Source organism: Andrena cerasifolii, chromosome 1 (genome assembly GCF_050908995.1).
Source record: "Andrena cerasifolii isolate SP2316 chromosome 1, iyAndCera1_principal, whole genome shotgun sequence".
Taxonomy (NCBI): domain Eukaryota; kingdom Metazoa; phylum Arthropoda; class Insecta; order Hymenoptera; family Andrenidae; genus Andrena; species Andrena cerasifolii.
In genome coordinates, this window is record NC_135118.1 from 26,092,138 (window position 1) to 26,106,645 (window position 14,508).

The following is a 14,508-nucleotide window of genomic DNA, read 5'->3' on the forward strand; positions in this document are numbered from 1 at the left end:
ATATATATATATATATATAGTTTTTCATGGTAGTAATACTCGCAGCTACTCCTCCTGGTTTGATTCAAACACTCGATTCTTCTTCTTCTTAATCTAATGTGGCATCGAGCTTCCTTATTTTGCTTTTATCTTTACGCACATCAACAAATCGTTTTTTACATCTATATTTAATAGCTTATTACGAAGTCGGTGGAAAAGTGAAAGTAGTAAAATAGCATTTTTTTTTCTCTCTCCAGGTACTTGATTGATAGAGGATATAAACAGTAGGAGTTGCAAAGGGTGGTACTACCAGCCTACCAGTACGAGCAAAGATTTCTGTTCTTGTTGCCACACTTGAGCCTCGAATCTAGCACGTGTAATTACCGATGGCTTAGATACCACAGGCGTCGAAAAGACAACCTTCACAGCACTGAAAAGTTTCTGACTATTGACTAAATCATAATAATAATTATAATTATAATAATAATAATCTATTAGTGAAAAATTACTACATTCGATATCGCTATCTTAACATTCAGTAAATATTTATCTATTTAACAACTGCGATAAGACAATATTGATCTTATATACTTAGTATTAACCGCTAGATAATATGTAGGACCACATAAACCTTGCTCCAGTGATTCTTTCATTTCCTTAAACAGAATCTTTATTATGATACAATATACAATAATAAAATATCGCATTTCGTGGTTATTTCTTTTTCCGCCACCTATTTGAAAAGATAATAAAGAGAAATACATGAATTAAAATTCTAAAATTAGCGAAGACATTAAGTAGCTAATGATTCCTTTTCTCAGTAAGCAACAGAAATATATTTATTTCATTAAACTATACACAAAATATTATAATTACATATTTAACATGATTTATACTTTACAACATAATTGGAATGTGTTAACTAGTATTTACAATATAGTAGCCCTGCTGTGTGCAAGTGTGACAAAATGCAGATTATTTTCATTCATAGGAAGTTCTAAGGATGCCCAGGTGGCCGTGCGACATATATGTATATATGTATAATATATAAGTATATCACATGAAATTTTTTTTCTTTACTGTCGTTCAAGTATGCCCATTGAATCCCTTGCAGAAGCACGATCGACCGAACTGCATCGGTCTATCTTCCTTTCGTTACATAGTAGGATATCTTTTTTTTTTTCTTCAAAATGAGAGCAAGGCTTCAGTGGTATGCTTAAAAATAATCGCTTCTAGTATTAGAAAAATAGCTTTACTTATTTAGACAAAAGTTGCCTGCCCTTTGACCAATATTTTGTTTAACCACCCTTTGTACTGTTTTCAAGGCATCTTGCTTACTGTTTCCCTGCGCTTTTACCCACCAACAGGGGTAGTAATTCTCCATCGGATACATCTCTAAAACTTCAACATCAAATATAGAAAATATATGTCATTATGTTTATACAGGGTGTATCGCTGAGAATATTACGGGCCAACGTCTCTAAAATCACGAACGGAGGAAACTCTATCCTTACTTCATTCTCTCGGACTCAAAGGGACCTTTTCATTTCTCCCGCGGCAATCTCCCCGAAGCCCGATGAAAAGTTGAATTTCGATTCCTCAGAGGAATGCGCCCCAGATAACAGTTCCTTGATCCCCCTACTTCTAAATATTGCCCGCGGAGTTATTAGAGACCGTTGCCTATCCCTTCGCGCAGAACAGTAAGCAACAATGGTCAAGTGTCTGTCTCTCGTAATTTCAAAGATATCGTACGGCAACAGTTTCAGTGCTACACCCTGCACATTTAGATACACTTTATAATACATATATTATATTATATATATATATATGTAAAGTATGTACGTCTATACTTGATTTGTTTGCATAGGTATTTTCTGAACCAGGGCCCCTCAACTTGGTCCAATACCTAAGCGGCGTTAGCTCTTAATAGGTACTTGAGGTCCACTTTGACGGTAAGGGGCTCTATCGTGATTTTTGAGATATAGCAACAGACTAACTGACGGCAGAGACGCCAAACGAATCTATCGTTTCATTTTCTCTTAGCATGGAGCATCTCCATGAGAAGGGTTTGAGTTGGTGCCCCACCACTACAATGCTTCTGATAAAGGTGATCCTCTCCCCTGCTCGCTACCACATGGATTTCTGGTAATACTGCTAGCAGCTTGTTAAACTTATCCTGTTTGTGTGAAAACGTAACGCATTTCTATCAGATGGTACAAGAAGCCACTATTAAAGTAAACAGAACAGAGAATTCTTTCCCACCGGAGGGTGGGAACAACGTATGTGTACAGAAAACAGAAGCATACCGTTACAGATGGATAACATGTCAACGTGTAATCCAAAAGAGCTTGCTGGACTTGATCGTGACCCTCCTGCACGTGTTTCTTGTTAACTAGTCCACGGACTTCTACGCGTTCAAAGAGAAGCTTGCTTTAGTCAAGATACAGGGAGGGGTGGGGGCTGGTCGGTACCCGTAAAGATCCGAAGGAAAAGTCGTACCATGATTGAGCAGCATCAAGAATTTCATGCATATGTAGTCCGAGAGGTCGAACTTCAGTTCCTGAAGCTTGGCGGACAATTCATTGAACAGGTCCGCCAGGGAGGGAACTCCGAGTAGGCCGAGACAAAGGAGATCAAACTTTTGGCCATTATGAAGTGTAGTCTCGTCAGGCAGATTATTATGTAACCTTTGATGAAGGTGGTCGAGCACCAACATATCCGACCAGGAGTGCTGTAGCAACTTCATTTGGTCATCAACCTGTCGAACAATATAATAAACACAGTGAAAATACACATCGCCCGGGAATAATCCAGTCGCCCTACAACAATCCTGGCTGTTGCGTCACGAGGCCTACTCGAACGCATGTACACACCCGCCGAGCGTATCCGAATCTCGAAGCGGTCCTGCCTACTTAAAAGCCAAAATAAACGACGAGAAAACCGAGCCGATCGGGGCGAGTTTCGAAACGGCTTAACGAAGAACGCGCTCGAAACAGAAATACCGGTGGCGGCGAGAACTGCGCGCCTGTGTTCCATATTGTTCGAGAGGAACGCGAATTCCTCAGAGCCGAGGTGGTATCGCAACGAAACCGCGACACATCTTTCCGCGGGCCCGGGGCAGCGGCGGGGGCGGGAGGAAAACAGAAACAACAAATTAATAAAAAAATAAAAAAAAAACCGTACAATCGGTTAAGTAGACGGTTTATAATTAACATGGGCCTGCTTTAGGGCAACCGCCATAACCCAGAAACGTATCTTGTTATGACCTAGATATGAGGCGATGCTTGAAATCATTCAGTGATTGTGCAATGCTGTTGGTTACCTCACATCCCCGCTCGTACCACCAACAGGCCAGCGACGAGTTATTTATCGGTAAGAGCCGAGTTCTCTCGAAAAGATCCTCGGCGAGCGGTTAAGATCGTTAAACTTTTTTATCGCCCGATAACGCCCGACCGCGGTATTGCCACCGGTGGTTTTTAGGGGGCTAGAAAGAGGTGTCGGTATCTAGTTCACGGAGCGCTCGTAATTAAAGGAGAAAGACCTTCGCGCGGATCGGATGCTCTACTAAAACGGTAACAGAACATTGGCTATATCGCTGCTACCTACACGCCTCTAATAAATGGGCTGGGGCACACATGTACCAGCCGCGAAGCGGATCGTAAGCGGGAATTTCGTGGGTTGATGGAGCTCATCGAAACGAAGCTCTCGGTGCGGCCTGAAGCCGAGGCTCCCAGAGATATTCGATTCCCTAATTTGTAGGTCAACTACTTTTCGGGCGATAGCGCGCGCTGCGAGTTCAGTTCGCTGCTCCGAATAGAGCGGTCCCTTTGCCGGACGGGCGACGTTAGTTTCGCACCGTTTAGGAAGGATCTTCCACGCGTTATCCGTGGTCGATGATCATTACTGACAAGAACGCGTTAGGTAATCCCGCAGAAGCGTGTCCAAGGGTTAAAGTAAAGGTGAAGGAGCTGGTTACGTGGCCACGCTAGACACGACTGACCTATAAATTGAAGAATCGAATACAGGTATCTGATGCACAAAGATTTCGGAGCGGAAGAAGAAAGTAACAGCGGGGGCCGGCATTCGGACGCTCGACTGAGGTCTGTTGGGAGATCGGAAAGAGACTTGATACTCGAGAGAATAAATAGAGGGAGTTACATAAGTTACGAATATAAAAGTCCAAGGCACTGCAGAAGCGATGGAGCTGGTAACGCGGCTGGAGAATGAGAGGGACCGATGCTAAACTGTTAAGATTCTCGTCCCGCTTTCGATGACTTCCATCAACCGGGCGAGGCCGGTGGAAAAGCCCAACAGCTCGTCTACGGCCCGCGGGGCCCGCTACGATCGGGTTACCAACCTTGAGATCCTTGAAGAATACGGAGTTCCTTGCCCAGTCCACCTGCGAGAACAGATTCTGATCGAGCACTTTGCACATTAATTCGAACAAGTCCACTTCACACTGATTGTACGTTTGGTTTTGCAACAGTCCGAAAAGGGACGCCTGCCACTCGCGGTCGTCGACCGTTTGCACGAAGTCTCTTATCATCGGACTAGTTTTCGTGGCGACGGTCGGGGTTGCGGAGCCGGCGGCCGCGTGCGGCTGCATCGACTGTTCGCCAAAGTTGAAGGCCTTGGGGCTGGGGGTGGTAGAATTGGCAGCCCATAGCTTGCTATCCAGGCCAGGGTTGAGGTTGTACAGGTGATTGCCGCCAGAAATGTTTGGCTGGGAGGACGGTGCGATCAGTTGATGCTGACCGGCTCCTGTGCCAGCCTGTGTCGTGACCAGACCAGCGGCCACGGCTGCGGGGGATGGACTCGAATCTGGAGAAGACGTTAGACTCGAGACCTGAGGTATTTGGATCTCCTGTTTAATATGCAGGAAAGGCGTTACGGCGGAGGGATAGTTCGATGGATCACCGAGGCTGCCGCGTATCGTTTGCAGTGCCAGCTGCCGTTGTCTCATCATTTGCAGCTTCCGCGCTCGGTCTCTCTTGTACATCGGGCCGAATTTGTTTCTACCACCTCGCATCCGGTCCGCTCGCACGGCTGTAACACAAGCAGACACCACCGTACGATCAAACAGACGTCGCATTTGTTATACCTGCGCTAGGATCGGCACGACCGGCGCTGGCGAAGATCAACCGGTCGCCATGACTCTTTCCTTCTCTGCTTCATTATACTCCCCAGATAGACTTTAAAGTGAATTCGCGAGATCGTCCTGAGATGCCCAAACGAATTTATCGAAAATTGCAAGCAATGTACAGTAAATTCTGTTTGAATAAATATAGAATTTACCCAAATTTTACATCGTATCATGAGTTAAATTCTTGATTATGCAATGGACCAATATATTTACTACGTGTTTGATTAATATTGCTACTAAATATGACTAAGGGTACGTTTATGTTAGAGCTGCGATAAACGATCAGAGCGACGATAAGAGCGAGATGACTATATAGATGACCAACGATAAAAGCGTCGAGAAAGAAATATTTCTGTTTCTATTATCGCAGCTCCAACATGAACGTACTCTAAAACATATGTTGTAAATATAATGTAAAGTGATGATGGAAATTTGCAATCATTGTGTGCTGCATTGATCGCCGCAAATGTGATTCAAATATGATCCCTATTTTTCAATGCACAACTGTAGGTAAATTTTGCGCAAATATAAGGTAAATAGATGACGGTCTGACGCGGGAACGTTATCAATCCGCTTTCGAGAATAATGGGATAATTTTTGATTTTGTGTAAATATTAGCAGCACGTCATGACTCAAATATAATTCAAATATGACCTGAACAGAATATCCTTATCGAGTGTATAAAGATTGCTACAATATTTTCTGTTCTAATTGCATCATTACATGTCTTAACCCTTAACTGGTATCTTGGGGTCGCTCGTGACCCCAGGCACGCAAAGTTCGCTGCAAAATTTTTGGTTGTCTAAGCTTGTAAACTGTTTTTCTAATTAATTTTATAATAATAGTTTAACTTTCTAGGTTTCTATTATTTTACACATTACCCAAGAACAAAATATTCATAGAGGTTGATTCAGGGTCGACTTTACAAATTTCTGTGTCCTTTTTTATTTGGGGTCTGCCACGACCCCAGTATACCAGCCACGTTTGCCAAAAACAGTATACCAGTTAAGGGTTAAATTTAACGCCATGGTAAGCACTCACAAAGCGCACAACATTGTTGCATTACGTGATTTGATATTCGATAAACTTTACGCAAATTTGCTGTAAATTGTCTGGCTGGGTCCGTTCGAGGCGACCGAACGAGACACGCGTTTACTATTTTTTCCACCCTCATCTTCCCTCGAGGACGGCTATACTTTTCGCGGTTAGAGGAAGCGCGTCCGGGTTCTGATTCCATGCTTAAGGCTCCGCCAAGCCAACGCGAATATCCGCTCCGCGCCGCGGATTCTGCTCGCTAAGGCAGTAGCTTTTTACGCGTGGTGGCTTATGAGCGGTGTTACCTGTTTTGGGGGAGCTTTTAAACGCGTCGGCCCGAGGAGCGCGCTCTTAACGCGTGTCTCTTAACCCGCGAGAAGGCGCGTGACTAATTGAAACGCGAAGGGGCGCACACAGAGGTTTCCTCCGAGTTTTAATTATGTTAACAATGCAGCAGAGAAAATAAACTCTATTCGCATTTATGTAAACAGTAAGCTAAGGGAATACAATAATAACTATTTGCATGAAATAGTAACATTTTTAGCTGTACTATACTCCATGTCATTTAAGAAGGAACCTGCCGACCGACGAGTTTAGACCGGTTCTGCGCAGGTTGACGCTCATTGGTGCCGGGGGAAGCCACTATTGGCTGTACCCCCACCAACGCTTTCTCGGAGCCAATGAGCTCACTCTACATGCGCGAAACGGGTTCTTTCTTAACTGACAGGGAGTATATATGTGCACATACAATATTATTGCATACACAACCCTTAACTGGTATACTGTTTTTGGCAAACGTGACTGGTATACTGGGTTCGTGGCAGACCCCAAATAAAAAAGGACCCAGAAATTTGTAAAGTCGACACTAGAGCAACCACTATGAATATTTTCTTCTTAGGTAATGTAGAAAATAATAGAAGCCTAGAAAGTTAAACTATTATTATAAAATCAATTAGAAAAACAGTTTACAAGCTTAGACAACCGAAAATTGTACATCGAGCTTTGGGTGCATGGGGTCACGAGCGACCCCATGATACCAGTTAAGGGATAACTGCAGAGCTTGGATACAAAATTATCTCAACCAAAATTAGCGAACTAAATTATTAGCATAATCTGTAATTGCCATTGTTTCGTCGAACGGAACAAATCGTACCTAACTTTCTCAAGAATTTTATTACTCCAAGCTACGCCATAAACTGCCTGGAAATTAAAATAGTGCCAGCCAATTTATTCTGGAAAGCTATTTAAATTTTTAGCCGCAGAATGCAGATAAATCTAGCGCGCAGGCTGAGTCACTTGCGATCTGCTAAAACGTTCTGCAAAATTACCAATTTAACAGTGAGAACAATGAAACGTGGTTCGATCTAAAGTAAATTAATAAAGAGGAGGGTGGAAATTACCTCGTAGCCTTACAGGTTGACAATCTATAGTTATTTAACGAAATGTCTGGCAACCGGAGGGAACACCTCCGTGTGCGCCCTCTCGCGGGTTAAGAATATCGAGGGCGTAATTTCGCGATGAAACGGAGCCGCCGCCAGCGGGGCAACCTTGGACGCGGTGCTCGAGGTTCGTCATCGAGGAAGGTGGGACTCGCGGCTAATTGCAGCGCGACAGGACAAAAGCCTGGAAACCTGTAGCTGTTCCCGTTCCTCTCCCGGCGAACAACTCCGCGAGCGTGAACCAGCCTCTGCGCGTTAAACGTGGACCTCCACCTACGAACGCTGCAGGTGTTATTTGGCACGTTCGGCGCGTTGCTATTGAAAGCGAGCGCCGCGACTGCCAACAACGATTATTTATTACTCGCGATTATACGCGGGGGAACAACCTGTTAACGCGCCCCGAATATTCTCCTCGCTGCTTTATTAATACGCGAACGCGATGCGCCTTTTATTTCTGCCGTTTGGGTGGGAAATCGATTCAAGGGGTTACGCCACCCTGAGGCGCGCTCGAAACGGCACTAAACTAGACGAATTTTTTTTACCGATACTCTGGGGTTGGAAATTATTTATTTTCTTCTTATGGGTAGAGCATGCATTAGTGCATTTATTGTATAAATACTGTACGAAAATATTAAAAAATGACCGAGTTATTTGTTCTCCCGCGAAGCTCGTCCGCCGTTACACGCGTGACTAACTTAACAAATTATAACGAACGTGTTCGTCTGAAATCAAAAACCCGATGATTTTCGGGTTCCTTAATAAAATACCTACGACGTAGCGTAGGGATTTGAGAAAATAAAATTTATTGCACGAATGAGAGCAAAGTGAAAAAATTATACGTTTTTCACATGAAACAACGAATTTAAACTATTAATTATATGCGAACGGGGTATAGGGTGGAAAAACTGATAAGCTATGTCGTAGATAATACCATTAAGAATATGCGTGCCAAGTTTGAACTCAATCGAACAAATAGTTTTGGAGATATTTGATAGGTCATCTTTGAAAATGCAGTTTCGAGAAAAGCGCAAAAGAAGAAAAGTAGAATGGTCGCTACCTGCTGTGAAATATCGACATCCGCGCCTCGTTGAAAGCCTATAACTCGGCTATTTTGGGGGATTTTTGCGTCTACATTGACTTAAATTATTCTTAAAACTTCGCGTAATAAAAAAACGCAAAGAAAAAAAATCGTGTTTTCAAAGTTTTCAGGGTGACTTAACCCCTTAATAAACCTGGGGGCACTGATTAGAGAGCGCGGCGAGGGGTAGTTTAAAATATTTAAAGGTAAATCGAATTCCTTGTAAGGGAACGATGGATATTCGCGGTTCGATCCGAGTTATTACTGTGCCTTTGGAGTTAAGATCCACGTTGTAAACAAGAGATCCCCAGATGTGTGGTCTCGGGGGCCGGAAGTGGCCTAGCGGAGGAACTCGATATGGATCCCCCTCGTCTGCGAGGGATTAAAACGCGCGGTAGACGAGTATTAAGGATCCCAGTCTCCGGCAGCAGAAATTTTACGAATCTGCGTCGACGTCAATGGCGCGCGATGGAAACGGAGGCGACGCAACGAAATTCTGTGGATAATATGCACCCTGGCAATGAAAGACGTATCTATCTCGCAAGGAGAGTTCTTAAAGTATCACGCACGCAAAGCCCTTAACGCGTGCTGTAATACATGCATCTTGCAATTTAGGTTCCTTAGCAAACAACAGAATTGGATGAGACACTTCACCACAGTTTATCTAGGGTAAAGAACCCAATTACTGGCAACTAACCAATCACTGTCACCTTAAGCTATTTTACTTAAAACAACCAATAAATAAACGTCGCAAGGTCGCGCGCAAAAAGAATGATGTAATTCAACCTATAATCTATACTATAGATTATACACTATAGTTTATTTATTCGTTACTTTAACCCTTAACTGGTATCCTGGGGTCGCTCGTGGCCCCAAGCACCCAAAGCTCGATGTACAATTTTCGGTGGTCTAAGTTGGTAAACTGAATTTCTAATTAATTTTATAATAATAGTTTAACTTCCTACGCTTCTATTATTTTCTACATTACCTAAGAAGAAAATATTCTCATGCCTTTATTATAATCTTCTTCATAGTAATGCCATTTATAATCGGAGGTTTCGGAAACTGACTTACACCGTTAATATTAGGAGCGCCCGACATGGCTTTTCCGCGAATAAATAATATAAGATTCTGATTATTACCTTCATCGACTCTAGTTATCTTAATAAGAATAATTTTAAATTCAGGATCAGGTACAGGATGAACAGTATATCCACCATTATCATCACATTCATATCACCCATCATCATCCGTAGATCTAACAATTTTTTCACTCCATATTGCAGGAATTTCCTCAATCATAGGAACTTTACAAATTTCTGTGCCCTTTTTTATTCGGGGTCTGCCACGACCCCAGTGTACCAGCCACGTTTGCCAAAAACAGTATACCAGTTAAGGGTTAAGCAAACTACCTTAAGGTGACAGTGATTGGTTAGCTGCCAGTAATTGGGCCCTTTACCCTGCCCATACAGAGTCTCATTAGAATCGATACGCAAACTACTGGCAGCCGAGACAAGGGAAGAGGTGTTTCGCGAATGTTGACGAATTTTCCACCTTTCTCTTCTCGTTTGAATGATTGCAATCTCCGCGAAGCGAATATACCTACTCGAAATTATCACTCGCGAGCCGCGCTAAGCTGGCCCATAAAAGACCCTAGGCGCTTCATCTGGCTGGCTTGCAAGATATAAATACATTCTCCCCGAATTGCCACAAGGTGGAGGTTAAGAAGCGCCGAGGGGGGAGGGACGTTAAAAGTCTTGCGCCGTAAAAGGAACTCGGCCGGCGGACGCGCGTCGCAGGCGTTTACGCGGTGCGGCGAGATTCGCTAGGAGGTGCTCGGTGACGAGCGGATCCTCAGGGTCATGGTGTAACTACTCCGAGGGAGGATTTCGAGCGGTTTACAATTTATAGGGCGGACACGCGGCTAAAACGGCGGCGTTGCCTATTTTCGTACGCGAAGTGTTTGCTATCCGTCGTCGCATGAAACACCGGGGAACGAGCCAGCGAGCGAGCGAGCGAGCAAGCGCCGTGCGCGCTCGTTGAAAGTGAAAGGAGGTTGAATCGCTTGCCCGTCCACTTCTGCCTGCGCCGCCCCGCCGAGGGAGGAGGGCCGCCGCCCCTCTGCCCCCGACACCTCCGTCGATACCAGCGACACCCCGCCGCCCGCCTCGCAACCTCACTTATTCCCTTCCCTCGACCCTAGCCTCCCTACTCCGCGCCCCTCGCCCCGCCGATCCACATTGCCGCCTCCGCCACCCTGTGCGCGCCCGCTTACGGCTCCTCTCTTTTTCTCTCCGCCGTCCGCGGCTCCCTTTGCCGAGACTCTTTTTTTTTTTCTCCTCTCCGTTTCTCCACGTTTTCTCCCCCACTCGCGCTTTCGCCGTTCTTTCATCGTTTCTTCTCCCCTCTGCCCTTTTCGCGGCGCAGACCTTTTCCCTTCTTGACTCCTGCCCCTCCTCCTCCTCCTCCTCGACAACTGTACGTAACCTGGCCACGCACCGTGGTAACATCATCTCGCGATCGGGACATTCCAAGCGAACTCGGACAGATTTCGGTGGAAGTTCTCGTGGATTGCTGGAATTTTAATATGTTGTGGTCTTTAGTGATGTTTAAGCGTAGCTTATAGGATTTTTCGAAATTCTGAGAAATGGCGATTTTACAGCTGTTTGAAGTTAAGTGCTAACTTTTTTTTGAATACATTATAGATGTGGAAGTAGTAAACGGGTGGGGGTGAGCTTTATAGAGGTGCTTATAGAGAAGACATTGAAGTTTTAAGAAATTATTTCAGTTTAAAGGAAAAACATTTTGTACTATTTTTGGGCAATTATTTTAAAGAAATGCAGGTTTTTAATATTAGGCGCGATTTTAAAAATCTGAAAAAATAGGAGAGTAGAGTTCTATCCTTCCCCTTGATAGACAAATTTTAAAAATATGGATGTTTTAATAAAATTGGCCCTGTAAAAATTGGCGAAAGTTGACGCTGCGTCGCTCAGCGATTTTATGGCCAAAACCACGAAAATAAATTTTTCAATTCGACAAAATAAATGGAAATGTCAATTGAAGAACTAATATGAGTATCAAATGCCACCAATTTTACTGTTAAATGTTTTAATACAAAGCTCGCATAGACTCGCAAATGTAATCCAGATTTTCAAGTTGGTTCAAACACTTATATTGTGTTATTCATAGATCTGAAAATAATTTGAAGGCATGGATTGAATTCCTGGTGGTGCGTAAGATATCTTTTTGTTTTCAAAATAATTATGATTCGGTTTTTAAAACGTAATTTATACAAATTTTAAAGTAGTGTTTTAGAAATAACCTTTTCATATAAGAATCAATTTTCAATACATAAAATAGTTATCAATCCGATAATATCCTGCAATGATTTTCATTTCTACTTTACGTTGGACTATTTTGATTCTATAAATGCAATTTGCTGTAGCAGAGGCATGCTCTAACAAAGAAAAAAGTGTATAAATGTAAATAATAAAACAATCTTTATCGTTCGTAATTTCTGTAAGTGCTGTTTTTCGGATAATTTAGTTTCTCATATATCAGAACGTAAAAGTGCCGAATTTTATACAGGGTGTCCCACTAAGGAGTGGACAGCGCGATATCTCTTAAAGTATTGTCGATAAAAATATAAAAAAATAGGGAATTGCATGGTTCGAGGGGGCCCATTTATTAGCGCGAACGAATTTTGTTTTCGATTATTATTTTAAAAGATACGATGGTCAAGTTCGGTTTTTCAAATGGAACTATTTTTTTTGAAGACCTGAGTTGATAGTGCGTTCCAAGACAAATTCAATAAGCTTTAATGTATACACTTTATTTCCACTGGTTTTTAAGATATTGCGCTTGCAAATTTACTGATTTTCACTGCAAGAAACCCCTCTGGAATGGCAAAAACCGGGGGCGGTCTTACTGACGCCACGGGTGGCACTGCCTGTTGAAATGGATACTTACCTGCCAAAGGTCTACGCCAGAAATGGCAGGCCCAAAGGCTGGACAATTCTTTTCCGTCAGAAATGCTACTTAGGTAGGTATCGTTACTTTTATTTCGCACTTGCTTCTACGCTCGGATGGCCGGTTCTTTTGGGAGGGATGCAAGTTGGATTGGTTAGGTTAGGAGGAGTGAAAGTTGCTAGACTAAATTTCAACCATAGGGAGCAGATTGTATCAGAACCAATCCAACTTGCATCCCTCCCAAAAGAACCGGCCATCCGAGCGTAGAAGCAAGTGCGAAATAAAAGTAACGATACCTACCTAAGTAGCATTTCTGACGGAAAAGAATTGTCCAGCCTTTGGGCCTGCCATTTCTGGCGTAGACCTTTGGCAGGTAAGTATCCATTTCAACAGGCAGTGCCACCCGTGGCGTCAGTAAGACCGCCCCCGGTTTTTGCCATTCCAGAGGGGTTTCTTGCAGTGAAAATCAGTAAATTTGCAAGCGCAATATCTTAAAAACCAGTGGAAATAAAGTGTATACATTAAAGCTTATTGAATTTGTCTTGGAACGCACTATCAACTCAGGTCTTCAAAAAAAATAGTTCCATTTGAAAAACCGAACTTGACCATCGTATCTTTTAAAATAATAATCGAAAACAAAATTCGTTCGCGCTAATAAATGGGCCCCCTCGAACCATGCAATTCCCTATTTTTTTATATTTTTATCGACAATACTTTAAGAGATATCGCGCTGTCCACTCCTTAGTGGGACACCCTGTATATTAAAAATAGGTTTTCAGGTCTTGACCACGAAAATGGATATAGTTCTTCAATTGACATTTGTATTAAATTTGTAAAATTCAAAAATGTCATTTCTGTAGTTTTGGCCATAAAATCGCAAAATTTCCCCACTGTGCACTGGCTCGACTGGTCGGGCCGTGCGGTACTCGCAGCGGCCAACCAGCTATACCTTATATTCTTATATAGGATTCTCGAAAATGGTAAGTATTTGAAAAAAAACTGAAGGAGGAAAACTCTTACTGTTTTTTATATCCAACATAATACCGTATCTCAATTTTTGGAGTTCGCAATATTTTTCTTGAAACGACGGTGACTTTTATTTTTTTTAATGGAATGCTATATATTTGATTACCCAATATGAAAGCGACTGTCAAGACAAATTCAACCATATGGTACACTATGACCTCCAAGGCCACACAAGGTTAGGAATGAAAGGAAGAAACTCAATCTACTAGATAGATAGTTCAATATATTTACTTCATTCCTAATCTTGTGTGGCCTTGAAGATCATAGTATACCATATCAAATATATAGCATTCCATTTAAAAAACTAAAAGTCACCCTCGTTTCAAGGAAAATATTGCGAACACCAAAAATTCCGATACCGTATTATGTCGGATATAAAAAACAGTAAGAGTTTTCCTGTTTCAGTATTTTTCAAATACTTACCATTTTCGAGAATCCTGTATAAGAATATCAGGTATAGCCGCTTGGCCGCAGCGTCAACTTTCGTCAATTTTTACAGAGCCAATTTAAAAATATCCATATTTTTGAAAATTTGTCCATCAAGGGGAAGGATAGAACTACATTCTCCTATTTTTTCATATTTTTAAAACCGCGCCTGATGTTAAAAACCTGCATTTGTTTAAAATAACCGCACAATAACAGTTAAATTTTTTTTTTTAAACAGAAATAATTTGTTCTTAAAACTTCAATGTCTTCTCTATAAGCACCGTAAAGTTCATCCCCACCCGTTTACTACTTCCATATCCATAATGAATCGAAAAAAAGTTAGCACTTAACTTCAAACAGCCATAAAATCGACGTTTCTCAAAATTTCAAAAAATCCTATAAGCTACGCTTAA

At 42.4% G+C, this 14,508-nt stretch overlaps 1 protein-coding gene across 1 annotated transcript in view; it reads right to left on the bottom strand.

Annotated features, from left to right (window-relative positions):
• Positions 1-791: 791 nt before the first annotated feature.
• The window catches only part of Ftz-f1 (ftz transcription factor 1), a 28,895-nt gene continuing 15,178 nt past the window's right edge, over positions 792-14,508 (bottom strand). Inside the window, exons 2-5 of the mRNA XM_076819823.1 lie at positions 4,337-5,025; positions 2,479-2,737; positions 2,286-2,386; positions 792-2,155 (exon numbers count right to left, since the gene is read on the bottom strand). Of these exons, the coding sequence (XP_076675938.1) occupies positions 2,009-2,155; positions 2,286-2,386; positions 2,479-2,737; positions 4,337-5,025 (1,196 nt within the window). The 3' untranslated portion in view covers positions 792-2,008. The remainder of the gene's footprint in view (positions 2,156-2,285; positions 2,387-2,478; positions 2,738-4,336; positions 5,026-14,508) is intronic.